A 23,808-nucleotide genomic window follows, 5' to 3' on the forward strand; every position below is an offset into this window, starting at 1 on the left:
CATACAGAATATCATCCTCTGTTTTTCCTTGGATGACATACACGTTACATTATAGATTGCTCACCGAAATTTGCCTTTATTTCTGACTTTAACCATGCTTATTGAATTTCACCTACCTTTCTGTATTGATTGAATGTCTCCTCAGTACTTGCTTTTTTTGAATGTTATCTGTGTTTTTCTGGAAAACTTGTAGGGTTTTCTTGTATCTCGCCTAGCAAGGAGTCTTTGCTTCATTAAAATATATTCCCCATGTTCTGGTATGAGAATAAGCATCATCTACCCTTTGTCATTCATTTTTGTTTTGCGTGATCTTTTACCTCTCAGAGTTTGTATTGCCCCAAAGTGCAAGCAAAAGAAGGCCCCATGGGACACTCACCCCATCTCCTTATTACACACAGTTTTCCAATTTGGTATCTTTGGTCTGACCAGGCATCCTTCTTCCTCATCTTTAATAGACAACCCCTCCCAGAATGTGTCTAGATCTCTTCCCATTTTGGGGAAGACTTCTGCCTCTTTTGGCCTGGGCCAACAAAAGGAGGGGGGCCTCCACTCCCCTAGATGATCTGTAAGGGATCAGCATTTCCATTTGCCAAGGATGTCTACTAGAAGGGTTAGTCCCATCACCCCTCATGAGCAGCATCTATGTCTCCCTCTCTGGAGAGAGATACTGAGAGGGACAGTCCTACCTTACATCAGGAGCAGGCTCAGTATGATGGTATTTCAATCATGGTGGACTCGTATGTGTTCTTAGAGAAACCATTTGCGATGGGATCCACATCCTCCAGTATTTTGATGACTGGTTAATGCCTTGTGAAGACCTGTTCCTCTTTTGGTTGACATTGACCCATATCAATCTTATCCCTAACCAGGAGAAGTCGGTTTTCATCCCATATCGGGTTTTACAGTGGTGTCAACTTCGTAACACATCATTGCATTATGGTTACCTCAGATAGTATGTCGGGCTTCATGCAGGTACACATGCTCTGTCTCTGTGCATGGAATTCTGGAACCTTAATGCATGGGCAGCCTAAATCCAGATCACGCTCTAATTCCACTATATTTCGGGCTAGAAGAAAATCTTCAGAGACAGTCTGTCCATAGGGGGTCATGCAGTCTTCATGGAATGGTTTCAACACCAGTTGGTAATAGTCATTTTTCCACCTTTAGTGGACTTGTTCACTACAAGGTTGAACAACAGACACATCCTTTATGTCTCTCCAGTACCATAATAGAGAGCCTGGGTTGTGGACACTTTCATTCTAAAGTCGGATTATCTGTATGCATATGCCTTCCCACCATTCAAAATAATTCCACAGGTGTGCCACTTAGTCAGGATCTTCACTGTTTGGCTCATCCTGGTAGTCTGCCTGTGGCCCCAGAGGTCATAGGTGAACAGTATACTTGACCTTTTGGTGGACAAACCAAGGAGGTTATCACAGAAACAGGGGGCCTGTCCTCCAGGACAACCCAGATTCTCCACCTTCACAGTTGGCTCCTGTCCAGCAATCATTATGCCAGACCCTATTCTGAGCAAGGCTGCAAACTGAATCATCCTGGCTAGGAGGCAGTCTGCCTCCAGGAATAGCAATGCTAAGTGGAGAATCTTCTGCAATTGGCATAGTGGGAACTATGTTGATCCTAGCATTCTCCCATTTTGCACAGTTGCAGATTTTCATCTTTTCCTTTTCAGTAAGAGGGAATGATTGATGTCCACTATTAAGGGCCATTGGGCAGCCCTTTCCAACACTCATTTTCTAGGGGCTCTATTGTTTGGTCTTTCAGTTCACATCAGGTATTTTGAGTTTCAGAGACAGTATCTTGCTCACTAATGCCTGGATGGATTCTTTTATATGTATTCTTTGGGCATTTTTAAAAATGAGCCCTTATGAAGCTTTGATTGAAGCTTCCTTCAAGAACCCTATACTTAAGACTGGTTTCCCTCTGTCCTTAACATCTGTGAGGAAAAGGAGCAAGCATCATGCCTTGTCAGCTAAACATGGCTGTTAATGATTCAGTGGTAATTATGGTTTGGTTTCTCTTTGCCAACCAGGGTTTCTGGCTAAGAATCAACTACCATCATTAGTTCCACTTCCAACTGAGATCCCTAGTCTCAGTGGTATGTATGCTGGGGATGATCAATATATGCTCCTTTGCCCAGTTAGGGCCTTTTGGTTTTATTTGGCTTGTTCTGGAGGGATATGAAAGGGTTATAAGCATCTCATCTTTTCTATTATCTCAGTGGCCACTATTTCCAGGTGAATTGTCCTCATTACTAAGAGACCCTCGCTGAGAGGGACTTCAGTGTCATGAGAATTAGAGCCCATGAAGTTCTGTCGCCAGATCATGGTCTTATTTAAATCACTTCTGTTTGAATGATGTTATGAGAGCTGCCTTCTAGCAATCTCACACTACCTTCTCCTTCTTTTACCTTCGATCTTTGGCACATCAGAATGAAGGCATTTTCCATCCTTTTACCAGCTTACACTAGTGAACATTTCTGCTGTATCATTAAGTAAAATAGTTTTTCTACACTGGCTTTGTTGAGGCCATCACCCACCCCACACCCCACCCCACCCCTACAAGTTGTAAATTCAGTAATGCAGTAGTAGCTGGTAATGTATTCAGATAGGTGGTGGTAAAGCTTATTTTAATTATGTAATATTTACCAGCTACATTTGCAAAGATTCCCTCCTCCCACTCAGCTCTGATGTCCTGTAATCTAGGTTGAAGTCAAGATATGATGGTATTTCATATGTTGGCTGTGATGTCCTGTAATCTAGGTTGAAGTCAAGATAGGATGGTATTTCATATGTTGGCTGTGATGTCCTGTAATCTAGGTTGAAGTCAAGATAGGATGGTATTTCATATGTTGGCTGTGATGTCCTGTAATCTAGGTTGAAGTCAAGATATGATTGTATTTCATATGTTGGCTGTGATGTCCTGTAATCTAGGTTGAAGTCAAGATATGATGGTATTTCATATGTTGGCTGTGATGTCCTGTAATCTAGGTTGAAGTCAAGATATGATGGTATTTCATATGTTGGCTGTGATGTCCTGTAATCTAGGTTGAAGTCAAGATATGATGGTATTTCATATGTTGGCTGTGATGTCCTGTAATCTAGGTTGAAGTCAAGATATGATGGTATTTCATATGTTGGCTGTAATGTCCTGTAATCTAGGTTGAAGTCAAGATATGATGGTATTTCATATGTTGGCTGTGATGTCCTGTAATCTAGGTTGAAGTCAAGATATGATGGTATTTCATATGTTGGCTGTGATGTCCTGTAATCTAGGTTGAAGTCAAGATAGGATGGTATTTCATATGTTGGCTGTGATGTCCTGTAATCTAGGTTGAAGTCAAGATAGGATGGTATTTTATATGTTGGCTGTGATGTCCTGTAATCTAGGTTGAAGTCAAGATATGATGGTATTTTATATGTTGGCTGTGATGTCCTGTAATCTAGGTTGAAGTCAAGATAGGATGGTATTTTATATGTTGGCTGTGATGTCCTGTAATCTAGGTTGAAGTCAAGATATGATGGTATTTCATATGTTGGCTGTGATGTCCTGTAATCTAGGTTGAAGTCAAGATAGGATGGTATTTTATATGTTGGCTGTGATTAAAGTGTCAGATTGTGACTACGTTCCATCATTTCTGGCCCTCCAATACTAATTTGAGAAGGGAATAATTAACTTGGAAAGGAAAAGGAAAGTAGTGGAATAGTAGCAGGTACGTTGTATATAATTAAAACTAGTTTACCCTCCTCCCCCCCCCCAAAAAAAAAAACTATGTGCCAAATTTAGCTCCTTTCAGGGCAATATAAAATTAATTCTTGGTTAAGCTACTGAGGAGTTAAGAAAATTTTTTTTGCAAAAATACTTTGTAAAACTGTTTTCCTTTTTTCAGCCGGCAAAGAAGATGCCAGGTGACACCCACATCAAACAGATGCACAAAGATCTCAAACAGTATGTGATGCAACAACTTAGTTTGCCAAAAGGAAATGGTTAGTGAAGTTATACAGTGGAATTGATAGGAACGTCTTTTTCGCTGTTTGTTTTCCATTTCATTTTATCCCCTTAATTGCAGTAGTGTTCATAAACTTCTTTATTTTCAGAGCATAGGTCTCAAAACATTCGTAGAATCTCTGCGAAAATTATTAGATTAATTAAAGTAGTCATCCATAAATACCTTTTGCTATTCACGATTCTTCAGTTTCCATATTTTGCTTGTTTTATCTATCCTTCCTTTATCCACTTGAATTTCTTGAGCCAAATTCTCAAACAGCTGAAGGTATATCTGAAGCTTGGTACACTTACTGGACTAGTGTTCCAAATATGTATTTTCTATTCACAGTTCTTAGTTTCCATATTTTTAATAATTTGCTCTTTGTTTGTCTCCATATATCTATAAGCCACACTCTCATTCTGTCCTTAAATGTTTTTATTTCTAGATTATAACCCGCAAACAATTTAAAGTATCACTGTGAAACATGCTACACATATTAGACTATTGCTCCACGTAGTAGACTATTGTGCCACATATTAGACTATTGCTCCACATAGTAGACTATGGCTACACATGTTAGACTATTGCTACACATATGAGACTATTGCTCCACATAGTAGACTATTGCTTCACATAGTAGACTATAGCTACACATATTAGACTATTGCTCCACATATTAGACTATTGCTTCACATAGTAGACTATTGCTACACTCAGTAGACTATTGCTACACTTAGTAGACTATTGCTACATGTAGTAGACTATTGCTCCACATAGTAGACTATTGCTCCACATAGTAGACTATTGCTATATATATTAGACTATTGCTCCACATAGTAGACTATTGCTACACATATTAGAATAATGCTACACATATTAGAATATTGCTACACATAATCAGCTATGGCTACACATATTAGACTATTGCTCCACATATTAGACTATTGCTTCACATAGTAGACTATTGCTACACATATTAGACTGTTGCTCCACATAGTAGACTATTGCTATACATAGACTATTGCTCCATGGACTATTGCTACACATATTAGACTATTGCTACACATATTGCTACACATTAGAATATTGCTACACATAATCAACTATAGCTATGCATATTAGACTATTGCTACACATATCAAACTATAGCTATACATATTAGACTGTTACTTGTCATGACCAATTGGGGGAGACTACTTTTATTAGTAAATATATCCAGGTGCCATTTTTCAGGGTATAATTTATTTTAAACACCACCCCAATTTAACCTTGTCTTGTATTGAAAGTGGGTATTAAAAAACATTATGAATGATGAAACTAGAGACACAACTGTAAATATGCCTTTGATCCAGTCTTGATTTCGAGGCTGATACATTAATTTTTCATAAAAACAAAATATTCCTAAAATTGTAAAATAAGTTATATGCAGGTATATTGGCAAGTCCTATATTTTTAATAACATTAGTTTATAAACTGAGATTATTTGATATATAAAAACTAATTTACTCCAGGGAGAAAGCAGTAATTAGTAGAATCTTGCATGTGGGGGATTGCTGCGACAAAACCGTGTTTATGGCTGTCCTCATGTAAACCACGTGTTTCATTCTTCTTTCTCTGCTTCTTTTAACAGCTTGTATTTAGGCGTCTTATTATTTGCCCTATAATTTCATTTTGTAATTCGATTAATACATATTATGACCAGTTTTTGTGAAGTCAACAATATATTTGGGCAAGATACATCAGTTAGAAAGCCTACTCCTGAAAAATGGTGCCTAGATAGATTTGCTACTTAGAGTAGTCTCCCCTTTTGGTTATCACTATGCAGAGTGACTGATGATGTGATGGTACTTTCCTCTAGTACTAGCACACATTGACTAGGAGCTGTTCTTCTCTAAATACTACATAAAGTATTTAAAAATATTAAATAAAATATCAGTATAAAATAAACAAGAAATATTAATGTTAACAAGTTTTAATTCAGAGATAGAAGAATGTTTGAAACTTACTTGATTAGTGTCTACTACTACAGTCATTGGTTGGAATATTTTGCTTGTAGGCAAGTTGTATTTGTTATTTACTTTAATTGTCCTAAAAATGTTAAACTCTTTCTTTCTGAAGGAAGCTTCAGTGATTTGAATTGTTAATGTATCTTTAACAATTTTTTGGTCACATTGCTACGATGTCTGCATTGTGGTAGTTTAGAGTGATGTCTAACACTGCCGCAGACATTTAGCATGATTTTCCACCCAGTCACATTATCCTGACACCAGGCCAACCAGTCCTAACACTAACCTCTTAATGCCAAGCGCCTAGCGAGGCACCTGTTTGTACCATTTTTATAAGCCTTTGGTATGACTCAGCCAGGGTTCTAACCTGCAGTCTCCTGCAAGGCAGATGCTTTAACCACTTGGCCACTAAAGGCAACAAGGGGGAAGGGGGTATGTAAGTTTAAAACCCTTGAGATTGTGCTTCAAATATATTTCTTTACTTAAATAAGTGTAAGGAATAATGATAACTTATTAAAGAAAGAAAAAAGTCACATTGAACAGATATTAGGGGGAGAAATTTACCAGTGATCAGAATTTTGAAACAAGAATTTTGATGTTGTTTTGAAAAATCTGATAGATGAAAACATTGAAAATTTGACAGAATTAAACATGAAGTCATGCTACCAAAAATACTTCATTTTTGGCAATCTATCTTGTTAAAGTTTTGCATGATGCAAAGTTTTTTTGCATTATTTTTTTTTTAAATCATAGGTATTCTCTAATGCTTCTACACATATTAGACTTGCTATTCAGAATACTTAAGCTTCTATATTATGTTTTTCTTTTTCATGTCCTTCTGTGCATCCATTTTCTGCTCTATATTTCCATAGTATAACTCTCAGACCATTCAGGATAACTTTGTGCATATTTAGAACTGATGGTTTACAGGTGTCTTTTACATATCTGTGTAAACTTTGGCACACATAATTAGACTAGTATTGTAGATGTGCTCTGTGCTATTCATACTTCAATACTCATTGTGTTTTCATCTGTTTTTCTGTCCATCTCTTATCCACATATTAATTTTGGGGCAAAACTCCAAAACTATTTACGATATGTTAGAAATTTGAACCACTTATTAGACTAGTGATGTAGATATACCATTCACAATTCTTCAGTTTCAATATTTTTAACATTTTCATTCATGTGTCTTCATCTGTCCATCATTTAAACTTTAATTTCTGGAGAATAATTCCAAACCATTCACGATATATTAATACATTTTAGTACATATATCACAACAATAGTCTTTTACTATGCACAATTCTTCTGTTTCAGTATTTTCAGTGGGTTTTGTTTTGTCCATTTCTCCATCCATCCATTGTCCATTCAGGGCTAAACAACAAAACAGCTTTGGATATATGTGAAATCTGGTATATGTATATTTGATTGATGTTGTAGTTTTGCATTTCAGTAAACACAGTTCTTCACTTTCAATATTCTCAGGCTTTTTTGTCTTGTTGGACTTAATTTTTATGCATCACTACCATCCACAATCATTTCTGGAGCAAATCTTATGATGCATATCACTTCCCCATCTGTATTATAAATATAACATTCTGTATTAAAATCTATGAATAACCATTCTGTCTCCTAGTAGATATTTGACAGGGAATGTTGGTGACTCCATCATCTTGGTTTATTTTATAAATATACCCCCTCCCACACACACCTGTAATATAGGGTGGGTGGTATAGCTACCATAGTTATTCTAATAGAAACCCCACTTCTAATGAATGCCCCACCCCATTTTTTCCCCACAAAAAAGAAATTCCTGCCTTATTGAGGCTTATATTTCCATATATATCCATTATGGTGTGTCCATATAATTAAAACCGTATGGTATACATGAGTAAATCAATAACTGTTAGAAAAATCAAAACAACTTAATTTACAAACATTTTCAGTCAAACAGTGATTGTGGTATTAAATGCCTCCTACCCCCCCCCCCTTAGGAAATTGCAGAATAACTATGGTATTTGCCTATTTTTCAGTCTTCAAACATCAAGATATTTCAACCACTTTTGGTGAACATTCAAGTAAATTGTGTAGATATATCTCTTGATATTAGAATCTTATGCATGTTACGTTTTTTTTTGTCATTATTCTGAAGCAAAGTGTAGTTCAGGTAGTGTATAATTAATAGTGCTGTACCATGGAGAAATAGCTTTAAGCTGTTTGAAAATTTAGTGATGTACCATAGGTTACAAGCTGTAGGTTGTCTGAAAATTGAGATTGCTGTACCATAGGGTATTATCTTTGAGTTGTCTGAAAGTTTAGAGTAATGTACCATTGGGTACTAGCATAAGGGGCCTGAAAATTGAGTGTGTTGTACCATAGGGTACTAGCTATAAGTTAAAATTAGGAATGCTGTAGCTGTTGCTGTTGCTGTTATAGGATTTAATGCCATTTTTCAGCACAAGATAGGCTATACATGGCAGCCAGTATTAAAGGTGGAGGAAGAACCGGGAAATCCCCGTAAAGAACCACCGACCCTCGAGAAGCTACTGGCAAGCTTTCTCACATACCCATATTGGCTGAATCTGAGACTCAAACCTACACAGGAATGCTGTAGCATAGGCAGTGTTTCCCTTTACCTTTATTTGTGCTTCAGAGACCCCCTCCAAACATTTGTTTTCTAGTTTTACCCCCAGTTTTGATACCAACATTTGTTTTTTTTACTCTGTCTGACCCTCAGTTCTGACACCATGGGGATTTTTTTACTCTCAGTCTTGCACCCTAGGTGATACACTGCATTTGTTACTAGTTTTAAATTGTCTGAAACTTATGAGTACTGTACCACAAGTTATTAGCATTAAGTAGTATGAAAATTAAAAATTTATACCAAACTGTACTTGCATAAGTTGTATGAAGATTGAGAGTGAAGGATTAAAAGGTACTTTCAGTTGAAGTCCTACCTTTAGTAGGTGTTTGTGTAATGTGGCATCTCTAGATGACTTGTTTTTTCTTTGTTTATGCTTAGTGTGTGTGTGTGTGTGTGTGTGTGTGTGTGTGTGTGTGTGTGTGCATTTGTAAAAGGCGCAAAATGGAGACATCAGTGTGAATACACACCAACAGACCGGTGACACACCTCAAAACGGGGACATCCCTGTTTTGTAATGTTGGCTTCAGTGGAATGCCAAGGCCTTATTTAATGATACAAACCTTAAAATAAGCATATCTGAGCATGTCCCCATTTTGTTGGTATTTTTTTCACATCATGCTATACACAACAATACACACGTCCCACTCGACTCAAAACCTAGTGTGTATCAGTCGGAAAACTGCGTCCCCATTTACGTGGTAAAAATTCACACTGTTGTGCTGTTGGCTTGCACATATCGCTTCCAAATTACTGACCGAAGATGGCATCAAGAAGAGCTAACAGGATTTAAATCATTTATATAAACATAGACAAATATATGTATTTTCTATTTTAACACAGAGAGCAATATCAATATACATGTTTGTTAATGGGTAGTCCAATGTTCATAACACATTTTGCCAAATTAGATCGGGAACCAAGAAAACTGAATAAAAGGTTTCATGCAGACATTTTGCATGGTTTTTATGATGGACAAGAGATTCTAGCAATTCATCTGTACTTGTATATTTTATTTCCTATTTAACTCTGAGTCATGCACATTTAGATAAGAAATACACTGGAAAATATCAACATTGATTTTAGTTCATTCAGATGTTGTTAGACGCATAATAACGAACAGTTTACATGGTAACCAAAACATAATACTATTTCTTTCCTACCATTAACCACATTAGAGGTAAATCTGACAAGTTAAGATTGAGTCAATAGGAAATAAAAATAACTTTTGTAAGTGTTTGTACATGGCACCAGTAATGAATTTGAAAAAACAAGCTTTTATACTCAGATTTAGTGTTTCTCGATGTATCATAAATGTGCATGCTGGCTGAAGTATAAATAATGTGAAAGAAAACAATCAGATAAATTTTGTTTGACTCAGAGGTAAATTATCAAATATGTCACATTCTGTTCTCGTTTAGCCAGTACCATTTTATATTCTCTCTCTCTCTCTCACTCTCTCTCTCTGCTTCGTTACTTCTGTCTGTTATTCTTCCCTCTTGCTAGTTTCATTTCTTTCTGGCTGTACATCCCTTGTTTTCCCCTTTTTCTAAGGACCAGATGATAACAGTCATCAGTTTTTCTCGAATCAATCAGTGACCACAAATACACAACATTAAAGTTACAACTGACTTCACTAAGCGAAAGGCAGAACATTAATAATGTTACATACAAGAGGTCTCTTTAGGGAACGAATGAAACAAACTAGAATAATTTTCCTCTAATTAATGCAGGACCACCAATATCACAACTATATTTTTACATCACAACTTCACAATTGCCTGCCTACCTCACAAATGCATTGTTTCTCCTTAATACATTTCCGTAACATAGCGCCAGTACTCAAACACCAAATACCAGGAATTATTTTTCCTATGCTACCTTAAGTCAGTTGAGTTATGATTTTAAGCCTCATTTTTCCTGTAACTCTACACCATATTTACCATCATAGTAAGAATAAAATGCGTCTCCAGATAACGGGACAGTCCCTTCTCGATCATTCAATTGTACAATTTACCAGTCACTATCATGAATACTGCACATGGTGTCACACAATCGATCCACACATATAGATTTTAATAGAGACTATTTGGCAACAGGGACACTTATGCGGCTCTGACCTGAGCTCACTAAAACTAAACCATGCCATCACACAAAATAAACTTTTGGTGTGTTTCATATTGAAGAGATCTTATCATGCACTGGCTTATTAATGAAGGGGACTGCACTAGAATGGCAAATTTTTGTACACCAAAGTTAAAAATTTGTTATTGTGTGTGACATTTTAAATTCTAAACCACAGTCTTGCCAATACAATTATTTTAACTAAATATTGGCATGCAGATCTTTGATTATTTCATTTTAGCAAAAGGGACACATTCTTTGTATTTTCACACAATTCTGACAATTCAACTTCTTCAAACACCTGGACACCATTTTTACTTGTATATCCAACAAACATTATATAAAGATTCAACATGATAATTTTAATTTAGTTTATTAATATGGATGGGAACTATATGTATCAAGTGAGATTACTGCAGTATTTTGATTGAATTGATTTCTATTTTGAATCAAAATACATACTTATTGAATGTCCCCTATTTGATTGTATGATTTCCAGCACTGTGTATATGTGTGTGTCCCCATTCTGTATATGTGTGTGTCCCCATTCTGTATATGTGTGTGTCCCCATTCTGTATATGGGTGTGTCCCCGTTCTGATGGTAAAGATTCTCATACAGTGTTTCTTGGAAATCAATCACAAATCAATTAGAAATGACATGTAGTATCAAATGCATATCAAAATAGATCTTTATCACTCATAAGTTGTTAAAATAAAAATGTCCCCGTTTTGATGGTAAAAATCATATGTCCCCATTTTGTAGGTTTTACAAGAATGTGTGTGTGTGTGTGAGAGAGAGAGAGAGAGAGAGAGAGAGAGAGAAAGAATTTAAGTTCAAAATAAATTTGTTGATTACTTATCAAAAAGTATCTTTGGATTATATTTATTAGAACACAGATAAATGAACATATTTATTCAAAAGACAGTGAAACAAAGTTATCATAATATACAGCATGGATAAAGACAAAAGTTTGCAGACTTAGATAAAAGTTTACGAACACAGACAAAAGTTAACAAGTAGACTCCAATTAACAATCACAGACAAAAGTTGATAAGTAGACTGAATTTAACACAAACACAGACAAAAGTAAAAGTTGACAAGTAGACTGAAATTAACACAAACACAGACAAAAGTAAAAGTTGACAAGTAGACTGAAATTAACACAAACACAGACAAAAGTTGACAGGTAGACTGAAATTAACACAAACACAGACAAAAGTGGATAAGTAGACTGAAATTAGCACAAACATGATAAAAGTTTACTTTTCACGCACACAAAGATCTAGATAGTCATGTTGCTCAGACCATCTGTGGCTGCCTGCATTTACTTTTAAGTTTTGTTCTTATTAGGGGAAATAACTCCTGTTTCCTCTTATTTCATAATGCAAATCTGTACACCTTGCTTTCCCATTATATTTTTAACTTCTGATAGTACAAATTACACACCATCCCATTCTAAACATTTTATGTTAATTATTCTGATTAATAAAGTCAAAAAGTTGATTTCTTTCTATAAAATTTTTTGTTAGTTATTTTACCAATAATATGCATGAAGTATTTATTTTACTTCTATTGTGTACAAAATAATTTAAATGCATCATGTTGAACCATTAAAAAAAAAACATGTTTTGTTAAATTAAAACAAAACAGCCCCAGTCTAAGAATTAAAATGTCTTTTTCCTTGAAGAGCATTCACTCTTTGAGCTTAAAGTTTTGGCCATTTGAAAGAGATTTGTGTAGAATATAAACGACTATAGTGGGACCATACTGTATGGCCAGCATACATTGAAAGATTACAGAATAGCTAATATGTGGAGATTTCACTTTATTTATGATAAAATTCATAGACTGTAAGCTACAACATGTAATTACAATGGGCAGGTGAAGAACATAAACATGCCACCATATGAAATGGCAGATAATTTACACATCTGTATCTTTTAGGTGCTGATTGGAGGTTGTTTGCAGAGAGAGTTGGAATTCCAAATGAAACAGTACAGCAGTGGAAGCGCTGGAAACTGGATCTTCCAATGCAATATGTCCTCCAGACCTGGGCTCAGAGTCCTGCAGCAACAGTTAGGCTTTTGCATCGCCACCTGGTGTCACCGCAGCTTCACTGTACAATCCTTGCAAAAAGAATAAGTGATTTCTATCAAGTTGATTGATTTATTATGAAGGCAAAAAATAATTACAATTAATGCTCAATAATTTGAATCTCTTTATAGAAACTATTGATTTATAAAATTGGCATCATGTCTTCATCTGGTTTAACATCATTATGGTCCAGTTTCTGTAATCTGTCATTTGTTTTTGTTTACTTTCTGTATGACACCATTGGAGGGAACTACTTATTTTGCAAGACATTCAGAAATCTTGCCAGCTTTATAATTCGTTAGAACAATCAAACACCTTTTTTATGACAGCAGTTCATATTGAATTACAGACATTAGATTGTATATACTTTTAGTCATCAAAAATTTCTGTCCTAAATGTCTTACAGAATTTTAATTGTAGTTGTAAATTGTCTTAAATGTGCTAAATTTAAATGTTGAAACTATAGTAATCGCCTACCCAGTACACACACACACACACACACACACACACACACACACACACTTACATACACCCAAAAGGACAGTTTGTAGCCCCCCTACCAATTTTACAAATGATAATCATCAGGATATAAAAAAATGCATTTTGTAATTTCTCAACCTGATTGTTGTCAGGGGTCTCTAACACTGTCATCTTGTTCATGTTTCAAACCAAACAGCAGTTTCTTTACTAACATGGTGGTCGTATATGCATTGTCAAGTATATTTTTGAACAACAAGAGTGTTTAGTCCATCTTCTTCAGTGAGCTACATTTCTGTAACTTTTTTGGGAGTTAGATCCTTTTGAATCCATGTGCACAAGATTTATACTGCTTTCCTTTTTTTGTTTTGTTAAGGTTTTTATAAGAAGTAAAATTAAATATTGGGTGCAGATGACAATGTTTATACCTTCTGCTTATCTGTAGTCCAAAGACCCTCACCCCTTCATTGAAAATGGACTTTTTAGCAAAGATGAAAAGGGCCCTAAATAGGTTTGTTTTTTATACTGAAAAGTCACATTTGGTTGGGAATGTGAACAAGATGACAGTGTTAGGGACCACTGGCAACAGTCAGGTTAAAAACGATACATTAATGAAAGAAATTACTAAGTTTTCTGCATTTTTTATATTCTTTATGCTTTTGATTTTTCCAATCACAAGAGGTGTACAAAATGCTTGAAGGGTCGGCAAATACTATAGTAAAAGTGTTTCTCCAGACCTTTTCCTGTCTTGTGTCAGTATTGATTGCTGTTCGCTCTATCATATTCTTTAATGGGGTGATACTTGATCCTGTGTTTTAACTGGTACAATATGAAAGATAGAAAATGCCTTAAAGATGGTGCTGTTCTGTTATATTTATTGGTGCTGACCAAGGTACATTATATTTATAATACATGCAAAAGATTCAAGTTATTAAGAGCATTAGTGACATAGGATAATTATTTATACAATTAATATAACAGTTATTATATATATATATATATATATATATATATATATATATATATATATATATATATATATATATATATATATATAAATGTATATATATATTCCATCATATAATGAACAATTTGGTGTCTGTGAAAATCATTTGTTATAATCCCATTCATTTCAACAAAGTATTTTCTTTATGTACAAGTGCTGTCTGTAGTCCAGGGTGGGTATTCATTACACCAAGGAATTCATAATAGTTGGGTTCAGTATAGTGAAAGTCTGCTGTTTATGAAAGCAATAGATGGGATGCCAGAGTTTACCATACAATCTTCTTTTGACGGTCAATATTAATTAAGTATTCTCTATGATTTTCAGTCAGTTCATTTGTGAATTGAGTTATTGTGTTAGTTTTAGAAGCACCAGTTATCCTCTATTTTTACTTAACATCTTTATTGATTCAGAACATCAAGATGAATGCTATACATACATACATATATATATATATATATATATATATATATATATATATATATATATATATATATATATATATATATATATATATATACACACAGTGTGACCCCGCTATAACACGGTAGTTGGGAGCCATAGCACCCGATCGCATTATAGACCAAACCACGTTATAAGCAACCAGATCAGTTAGCGGAAGAAAATGTACCCCCCCAAAAAAAAAATTGGGGGGGGGTAGGTAATAAATGCTGGCGGTAAAATACATGCATCATCAGCACAGTTACCATCTTAAATTGATGCATATTAAATGAGAAATACACCTATAGTGAAAACAGAGAAGGCATATATAATAGTTTACTTTATTTAGAGAACCACAAATTGGTACACATACATGAATCCTGTTTATATATAAATGTCTAATGTATAGCATGAATAGAGGATCAACACCGTGTACTCACCCGTGAACCTCATCATATACATTGAATCCACAATAAAAGTGCTTCCATTGAAAATATGCACACACAGAGCTTTAAAATATTCAGTAATTTTGTAACAGGTCATATTGGTCTTAATTCAGTGGAAAAACAGCACAATCATGTAACGAATGACGAAGCACATTTACTTGTACGTTCCAAGTCGGTAAAGGTTAGTTTGCGTTTTAAGCTGCTGTTGGTAGCATTAATAAGCATAAGTTTTTTCCCTACAAAAAGAAAACTTTCATGGCACAGTTAACGTGTTCCAGTCACTTTGGAAAATGCAAAAATCCATCTGATTCCATCACTTTTATTTAAGTTTGGTACTGACTTCCTTTGAAAAAAGTTCTTTGTTGTTATTGAAAGATTGTAGTCGGCTTTCTTTGATGAAGGGTGCATGCGCTATTGAAGTCACCGCTAAAGGACAGCTTTGGAGAACCAAACAAATGCCCATTTCTTACTGTGGTGGCAACATCAAATAATTGTATTGCATGATTGAGACTGGTATGTTTTCCATGTGCCAAGTACGTTTTCATAACAATTGGTGCTTCAGAGTGATCCGTTTCCTTTGAAATTTCAGCAAACTATTGTATCTGGGTACATTTGTAAAAAGGAATTGGCCATCGTTTGGACTATTCTAGTTACTGTCCCTCCATGTCTGTTGAATAAACCAATAAGTAAGATGGTTTGGTTTTTTTTACATTTGTGGTAGCAGCGTGATGCTGCCTTCCACGCATGCATCTGAAAATTAACAAAGGGTTAATGGACGATAGAGAAGCAGGTGTTCTGATGACAGGGATTATTACAGAAAATGTGAGTGTTCTGAATGATTTAATTCTGAGTGAAAAGAAAAAGAATTTTACTTACCATTCACAAACAAATGCCAGTCTTTGTAAATATATTAATTACTAGCGGGCAGCTGAAAATCTAATGAAAGGTAGATTACGAGACAATGCCTCGTCCGGTTCATCTCCATTACCAGAAATTTCAGCAACAAAAAAGCGGATATTTCACAACATACAGAACTCGTGCTAGATGTCAAGATAGGCAGATTATGATATAGCAATGCACTGTTTAGATGGTTTGTCAATATGGACAAAGAATTTGTTTATGTAAGTTTAAACAGCCAACAATGTCGCCAATAAAAAAAATCGCCACATGGTATGTTTTGCAGCCAATAAGGAAAAACAATCCAAGTTTGTGACATTGGCGAAGACCTACACAATCCCAGAATAAACTTTTTATGCGTTATTTTTCGTACTTTTAAGAAGAAAAAAATACTTCTTCATGTACGAGAAAAATACATATACAATTTCAGAAGCCAAACCACGATCGTCTTATAGTATTCATACGCGATCTCTTCCCCAAAATGATAGTAAACTTTTGACGTTTTTTTCATCCTTTTTAGAAAGATTATTTTTTGTGCACAAGAAAAATACATGTATGTGAAATTTTGGGAGCCGCACCATGACTGTATTATATCCGAATTTGTGTTATAACGGAGCGTGCTATAGAGGGGTCACACTGTATGTATGTGTGTGTATATATATATATATATTAACTCAAAAGTTTAGTCCAACAGCAAACAACATAGACCCTGATCTTCTGGTGCATTATGTGATGGCTCATCAGGGTCTGCATTAATAATGTACAGGAAGATTTAGGGTTTATGCTGTTTGCTGTTGGACTTAAAATAGGGCATGAAAATTAAAACTCATCTGCTATCCTGAGGTTAGTGATTTTTCCAATGGATAACTGAAACACAGCCTATCACTAATCTTTACAGCAGTAACATTTACCTCCAGTTACTATCATAACAGATAAGAAGTGGTTGTGAGTCAGAACATTCTGAAATGCTTAATTGGTTTGTGTATTGTGCTAATTGAGTACACACCAACATCCTGCACTTAATCAGGTACAATAAATGTTCATGACAAATGGACATGTGTTAAACCACTCATCCAGTGTTTTATTATTCTCAAAACAGTCTTCATTAACATGGAACTAGCCGTGTGTACGATCCCCAAGCACCGATATCATTGCTGATGATAACGAAAGGTCTCAGGCTAGCATTGACCAGTTTTGAAAGGTCACATGTGCTGACTCAACGAATATACCAGAATTACACCAAACAATGTGTTTTAATATGTATATCATTGTTGATAAACATTTAGCACATTGTGCAGTGACAAATGTAAACATAGAAGTATTTGCATGGCGCACAGCCACCACTTAAATGGCAGAAATTAGATGATAAGAGAGAACATGATAGCAAATATGATGAAGATAATCGACTGAGAAAGTATTTAAAAATTCTGGGAAAATGAACCCAAACGGCTGAAGTATGTCCCAGAAGGTTGTGATGTCACACACTTTCTCTACTGAGTATTCAGAGAAATATGAAAGTGCGCATGGTACTTCATTCTTGAGTCTTGTTGGTGAAAAATAGTTATTATTGTTATGAGTTGATATTAAAGAATAATACATGTTGAATTAAAAACTGTAGAGTCCCAAAATGAGATGCAATAGGCAAGAAATATGACAAATAGCTCAATTTGCAGTCCTAAAATTATATGCAGTTGTCATGAACTTCCATATACAGCTCAGTTTTTAGAGGCTCAAAATTATATGCTGTCATTAAGAATCATTTTAAAAGACTTGATTTGTAGAGATCCAAAACTATATGCTTAGTTAAGAACCACTGTGTACACCTGGATTTGTAGAGACCCAAAATGATATACTGTAGTTAAGAACCACTATATACAGCTGGATTTGTAGAGACCCAACATATGCTCTTGGTAAGAACCACTATGTACAGCTCGATTTGTAGAGACCCAACATGTATGCTGTAGTTAAGAACCACTGTGTACAGCTGGATTTGTAGAGACCCTACATATATGCTATAGTTAAGAACCACTGTGTACAGCTGGATTTATATAGACCCAACATATATGCTGTAGTTAAGAACCACTATGTACAGCTGGATTTATGGAGACCCAAATTGATATGCTGTAGTTAAGAACCACTATGTACAGCTTGATTTGTAGAGACCTAATATATGCTCTTGGTAAGAACCACTATGTACAGCTAGATTTATATAGACCCAACATATATGCTGTATTTAAGAACTACTATGTACAGCTGGACTTGTAGAGACCCAAAATGATATGTTGTAGTTAAGAACCACTATGTACAGCTGGATTTGTAGAGACCCAAAATGATATGCTGTAGTTAAGAACCACGATGTACAGCTGGATTTATAGAAGCCCTACATTATATGCTGTAGTTACGAACCATTATGTACAGCTGGACTCGTAGAGACCCACAATGCTATGCTGTTGTTAAGAACCACTATGTACAGCTGGATTTGTAGAGACCTAACACATGTTCTGGGTAAGAACCACTATGTACAGCTGGATTTATAGAGACCCAACATATATGCTGTAGCTAGGAACCACTGTACAGCTGTATATGTAGAGATCCAATATGATATGCTGTAGTTAAGAACTACTATCTACAGCTGTATTTGTGGAAATCCAATATGATATGATCTAGTTAAACACTACTATGTACAGCTGGACTTGTAGAGACCCAAAATGATATGCAAGAGTTAAGAACCACTGTACAGCTGGATTTGTGTTCCAGGTTTTGCATTTCATGAGATCTTGTTTCAGATTGTTTCTCCTACATAGATCTCACCGATATTTATTTCTCTTAAAATTGACATACATGTAATTGCACTAGGATCAATTATACTTATTTATTCACAATGTTTGCAATATAAGAGTGTGATATTTTATTTTATTTAAACTCTATGTTTTGTTTACAGGCATATAAAGCAGGTACATTATTATGCACAATGTTTGTCACTAACAGTATTAATTATATAAATCTATATTTGTATCATTTTATATGGAGATATTTCTATATACCTAATAAATAAAGATGTTTCCTTGAAATATGACTTTGTCTTGACTTAATTCCTTTTTTTGTTGCAGTGTTACACTTTATAACAAAAGGTTTATGTTGAAATTTTAATGATTGTGATCAAAAGTACATTGATGTTGAAAGGCACATTGAATATTCATGACATTTATCATCCCAGGCACTTTTATTTTTTACTTAAGCACACGTTATTATCATGCATGCACTTTGAATCATCAACAGCAGCAAACAGCTATTTCCCCAATTTTTCCTAAGAGTTGCCATTAACTCCACAACAACTCACTCTAGAAGGAAGTATTGTTGCTTTTCATTTATTTTTTCATCCCTCCCTTTCTTTTATCCCTATTTTCTCAACTTTTTACACAATGTTTGGCACACTTTAAAATTTAATTGATAATTTCTTATTTTAACTTCTTTTTGTATCCTCATTTGTCACCTACTCCCTTATTGTTCATCCTTCTGCTTTATTTACATTGGCAAAATGCTAATGTTTTACCAAGAGACTCTAAACTTTGACTATTAAAAACTTTACCTTCTTTTACCATACCTCTTGTCATCTTCAGTTACAAATTTATGAAATATGTTTCAACTAAAAAGTGGATTCTATAATTTAACCTAATTACTACTCAAATGTTTTGTTGACCTACATTCAGCTGAATTAATAATGTAACTTGTAATTAAACTAGCCCCAACTTAAGTAATCCCATTTAAGAGTGATTATTATTTACCTAGATAATAAATCTTATCATAATTTATGCTTGCATAATGAAAAGTAATGTATTATGATTTTAAAGCAAACTGAACATTCAGTTTTCACAAATGGCTCTCATTTTCAAAAAATAAAGTAAAAATTAAAGAGCTTCCTTAAATCCCTTTGAACAGCTAATGTATTTACATGATTATTTAGGTAAAACACTGGTTGATATCCCAAATTTATTTTCTAGGTGTTAGCCATTTCAAATAGTCAAACCTGTGCTAAATAATTATCTTGGGAATACACAAATTTACCTCTTATGTCAGGTGCCTTCTTAATATGAGTTCTTTTCAAATGCAATTGTATGGATTAATCAAGATGGACAGGATTTTTTAATTTTTATAGAATAAATCTGTAGGAATCTGAGTTAAATGTGACCTTTCAAAGACTGTGTGTCTGCCTTAGTTGCATTTTTAAATGGGCTAAATCTTTTTTCTCGTTTTTTTTAATTGTGATTGGATTAGATATTAATTGTTCTAGGCAAATTGCATTTGACCAGAATGAATTTGGAACTGGAGAAAATGTCTAGAAGTGGCAGAAAAACAAGATTTATTAGGACAGTTTTCCCAAATGTAGTTATTATAAATGTTTTTTAAAGGCTGACTTGGGGGTGTTTTAGTGTGATGACCAAAAGACTTTATTGTTTGCATGTATTGGGTATTTTCGTTATGATTAAAAGCAATGAATAACTCATGTAGGCAATTCTTAAGTCTTGGCTAGTGTGATGAAATATTACATTTAGGTAAACTGCTTCATCAGAAAGAGACAGACAGACAAAGTACAGGATAAGGTTATCACTTATAGTGAATCTTGTCTAGAAGCATCGCAAGCCGTGTGAAGATCTGCTGTGCTCTCATTTCACCCATGGCTGCCTGTGATGAGATCTTGTTTCTCATGAAACTGCATAAACAAAAATACATTGCCAATGAGCCAGTTAAATATGTTCTTATACATTAATGGAAGTGACCTCTTATCAAAGAGAAAATCTGATTGGCTCACTCTATTAGCATAAAAGGTTACATCTGGTCAACCTTCTAAGAAACCTTTTCTAAGTCTGCTGATATGAGTCTAGCTTTAACCCAGAGAACATTTTTGGGAATTTCTTTAACTGTGAGGAACTCAACTTTTGTCACGAATAAAAAGATTTCAAAGTATTAATTTTGAAAAACTAAAGATCAGTTTTGCATCCTTTCCACTATCTATACCTCATGTAGAAATCCTGATATTATCTTAAGTAACATATAACAGTAAAATCATAATTTGAGAAGAAATTTGGTGAGACTGAAGCCAACTGTAAAGCATCCATCATTTACAAGAGACATTGTCCTTCCCATTCATGGGTTGTGGTTTTCTCTGGATGCTCCATTTTCCTCCACCTTCGAGACAATTCACTGCTTATACTAACTGGACTTAACATATTACAAGCACAACATTTTTGTTAGAAGTTTGGTAAAATTCATCTTGACGACCATTTAGCAAGTATTTCACTTGTGTTTCCTAAGATGTAATTTAAACTTAAACCTAGAATCCAGCAATCTGTCCCCAGTTTCATCTATGTCTTAAACTTGGAGCAGAGATTCAACATGTTTTATTTGTAAATTTAGTCAGACTGAAATTTCATCCACTTAGATTGCTTCGATTTTAGATTTAAATATTATCTTAAGTTCAGTTGATGAAACCAAGGACTGATCAGATGTGATTTAAGTCTGACATAAACTGGACCAATCCAGTGTCATAGTTCCATATTGAAATTGTCAGACATGTTGATGAAGTTAGGGCATTCTTTTGATAAGTAATGGCTAGCAACATTATTGTAGTACTGCTTATTACATATAATCTTATGGTGGCTTGGAACTAATAGGTTCTAAAGAAATAGAATGCGTCAATTCATTGACAGTTTCTTGACAAATTGAATGTATCAGTTCATTGACAGTTTCTTGACAAATTGAATGCGTCAGTTCATTGACAGGTTCTCAACAAATAGAATGCCTCAGTTCATTGACTGTCTGCTGTTATAAAGTTCTCCACCCCAACATCAATGTCCACATATCAAAAATGGGGTGGCAAGGGTCAGAGGAAACTCTGACTAATGGCGACTGTGTTACTAAAGAAACCCCCGTTTGATTCTAAACGCCAACAAGCTGACAGTGTTTGGAACCTTGATGCCATTTTGTTTTATTAAAACAGTAGGAAGGTACAAACAAACAGGAAGCTGTGCAAATACATTAGTCTTACAAGCTTGTAATAGATTGTTATGAAATTGTTCATGTTAATGGCCATCATATGTCAACAAATCACTACTGTCATAGTTGTTGTGAGAATTGTGGCCGTTTTGGTCTTTCCAATGCAGTGTAAGAGAGAATATTGTGAATGCAACTTCTCTTGCATTTTTATTATGAAATGATGTTAAACTTTGTACTTATTCTGATCACCCCAAAATGCAAACATTAACAAATCTTTGTGCCCCCACGGTTCTTGTAAGAGTTGTCTTTTTTGCTCACAGCTTGGTGCAATGTATGACACGATTATTTTAGAAATGTAACTGTGTGTGTGTGTGTGTGTGTGTGTGTGTGTGTGTGACTTTGATTATTAATGTAGCTTTAAAAATTTTAGTCACATCCCTTCGATGTCTGCAGTGTGGCAGTTTATAGTGATGTCTTCTAGCACTGGGGCGTTATGCCTCAGACATGTAGCATCATGTGCCATCCAGTTCTGACACCAGGTCGACAAATCCTAGCACTAACCTCTTAATGCTGAGTTCCAAGTGATGCGGCCACTAGTACCATTCTTATAAGTCTTTGGTATGACTCGGGCTGGGTTTGAACGGTAACGGGTCAGAAAGGACAGGTATCAAAACAGCCCGGGTTAACAAGGCCTGGTCTAGAAAAGCCAGTAACGGGTAAGAAAGGACCTGGACGGAAAAGGCCCAGGTTAAAAAAGGACCGTTTACAAGATTGATTATTATTAAATAAATTAATAATAATAATAATATAAATAATAATAATAATAAGAAGAAGAAGAAGAAGAAAAGACAGCTTTTCTACAATACCCATATATATCCACTCATAAGTCAATGCCATTTTTACATCTTTTGCTAAAACACTGAGCTGCCAAAACTGAAACACTGGTTAGTGATGATTAACACCTAGAAGAAGAAAAAAAGCACGGATAGGAAACAATAGACCTTTATCAATTACGCAGATTGTAGTACCGATATTACGAAAAAATCAGCGATCGCCTTGTACTTTTCACACTTCCTCTACCTGTTTTCTGTCTCAGATTTATTTAATATGTTAGGAAACTTTGATAATCACAATTAAGACGCAAATACAAGTCTCTACAATCACAACTCTTTCCCACGCCTCCAGTCTCAACAGCGCTTGATGTGTCGTACGATTTTAAGAGTTTTTGTAACGATTACTGAGACACTCCTGACTGAACTACCCCAGGCGATTATCTGTAAACTTGCTATGGGACCACAAAACATCTACTCCCATAAGGTACATGCGCATGCGCAGCAACAAATAATAAGATAATTACAACATGTAATACCTATATAAACGGCAAAGTCTTTACTAGTGATCACTGATTCAGGATTCGGGTGCTTATGGATTTATTTGTATGCTAACTTTATTACAATCTATTTATTTTAATTTTAGCATTGTTTTACTAAATTACCTGCTGTGTACAAGTTATCTCAACGACACACAGTTAAGTTTTTGGTACTTATTGTTTCATCATGTTTCACCATAATCTGTTTTCCATACCCGTCTATCAATTTATTACGACTTAGAAAAAAAGATAAGCAATTAGTATAATGGCGTATGTTCACTGTGTTCATTGTGCTCGGGAAGTTAG

At 35.0% G+C, this 23,808-nt stretch overlaps 1 protein-coding gene across 3 annotated transcripts in view; it reads left to right on the top strand.

Annotated features, from left to right (window-relative positions):
- LOC149805161 (uncharacterized) overlaps positions 1–19,215 on the top strand; it is a 48,293-nt gene extending 29,078 nt beyond the window's left edge. For 2 of the 3 annotated variants that reach the window (XM_089947904.1, XM_089947905.1), the window contains exons 4-5: positions 3,908–4,004; positions 12,726–19,215. In XM_089947904.1, the coding sequence (XP_089804030.1) occupies positions 3,908–4,004; positions 12,726–12,946 (318 nt within the window). In that variant the 3' untranslated portion in view covers positions 12,947–19,215. Of the gene's footprint in view, positions 1–3,907; positions 4,005–7,332; positions 7,999–12,725 lie in introns of those variants that run through there. The other variant, XM_089947906.1, reaches the window with a different exon arrangement.
- The last annotated feature ends 4,593 nt before the right edge of the window (positions 19,216–23,808 follow it).

Source organism: Sinohyriopsis cumingii, chromosome 2 (assembly GCF_028554795.1).
Source record: "Sinohyriopsis cumingii isolate HCF-2022 chromosome 2, ASM2855479v2, whole genome shotgun sequence".
NCBI lineage: Eukaryota > Metazoa > Mollusca > Bivalvia > Unionida > Unionidae > Sinohyriopsis > Sinohyriopsis cumingii.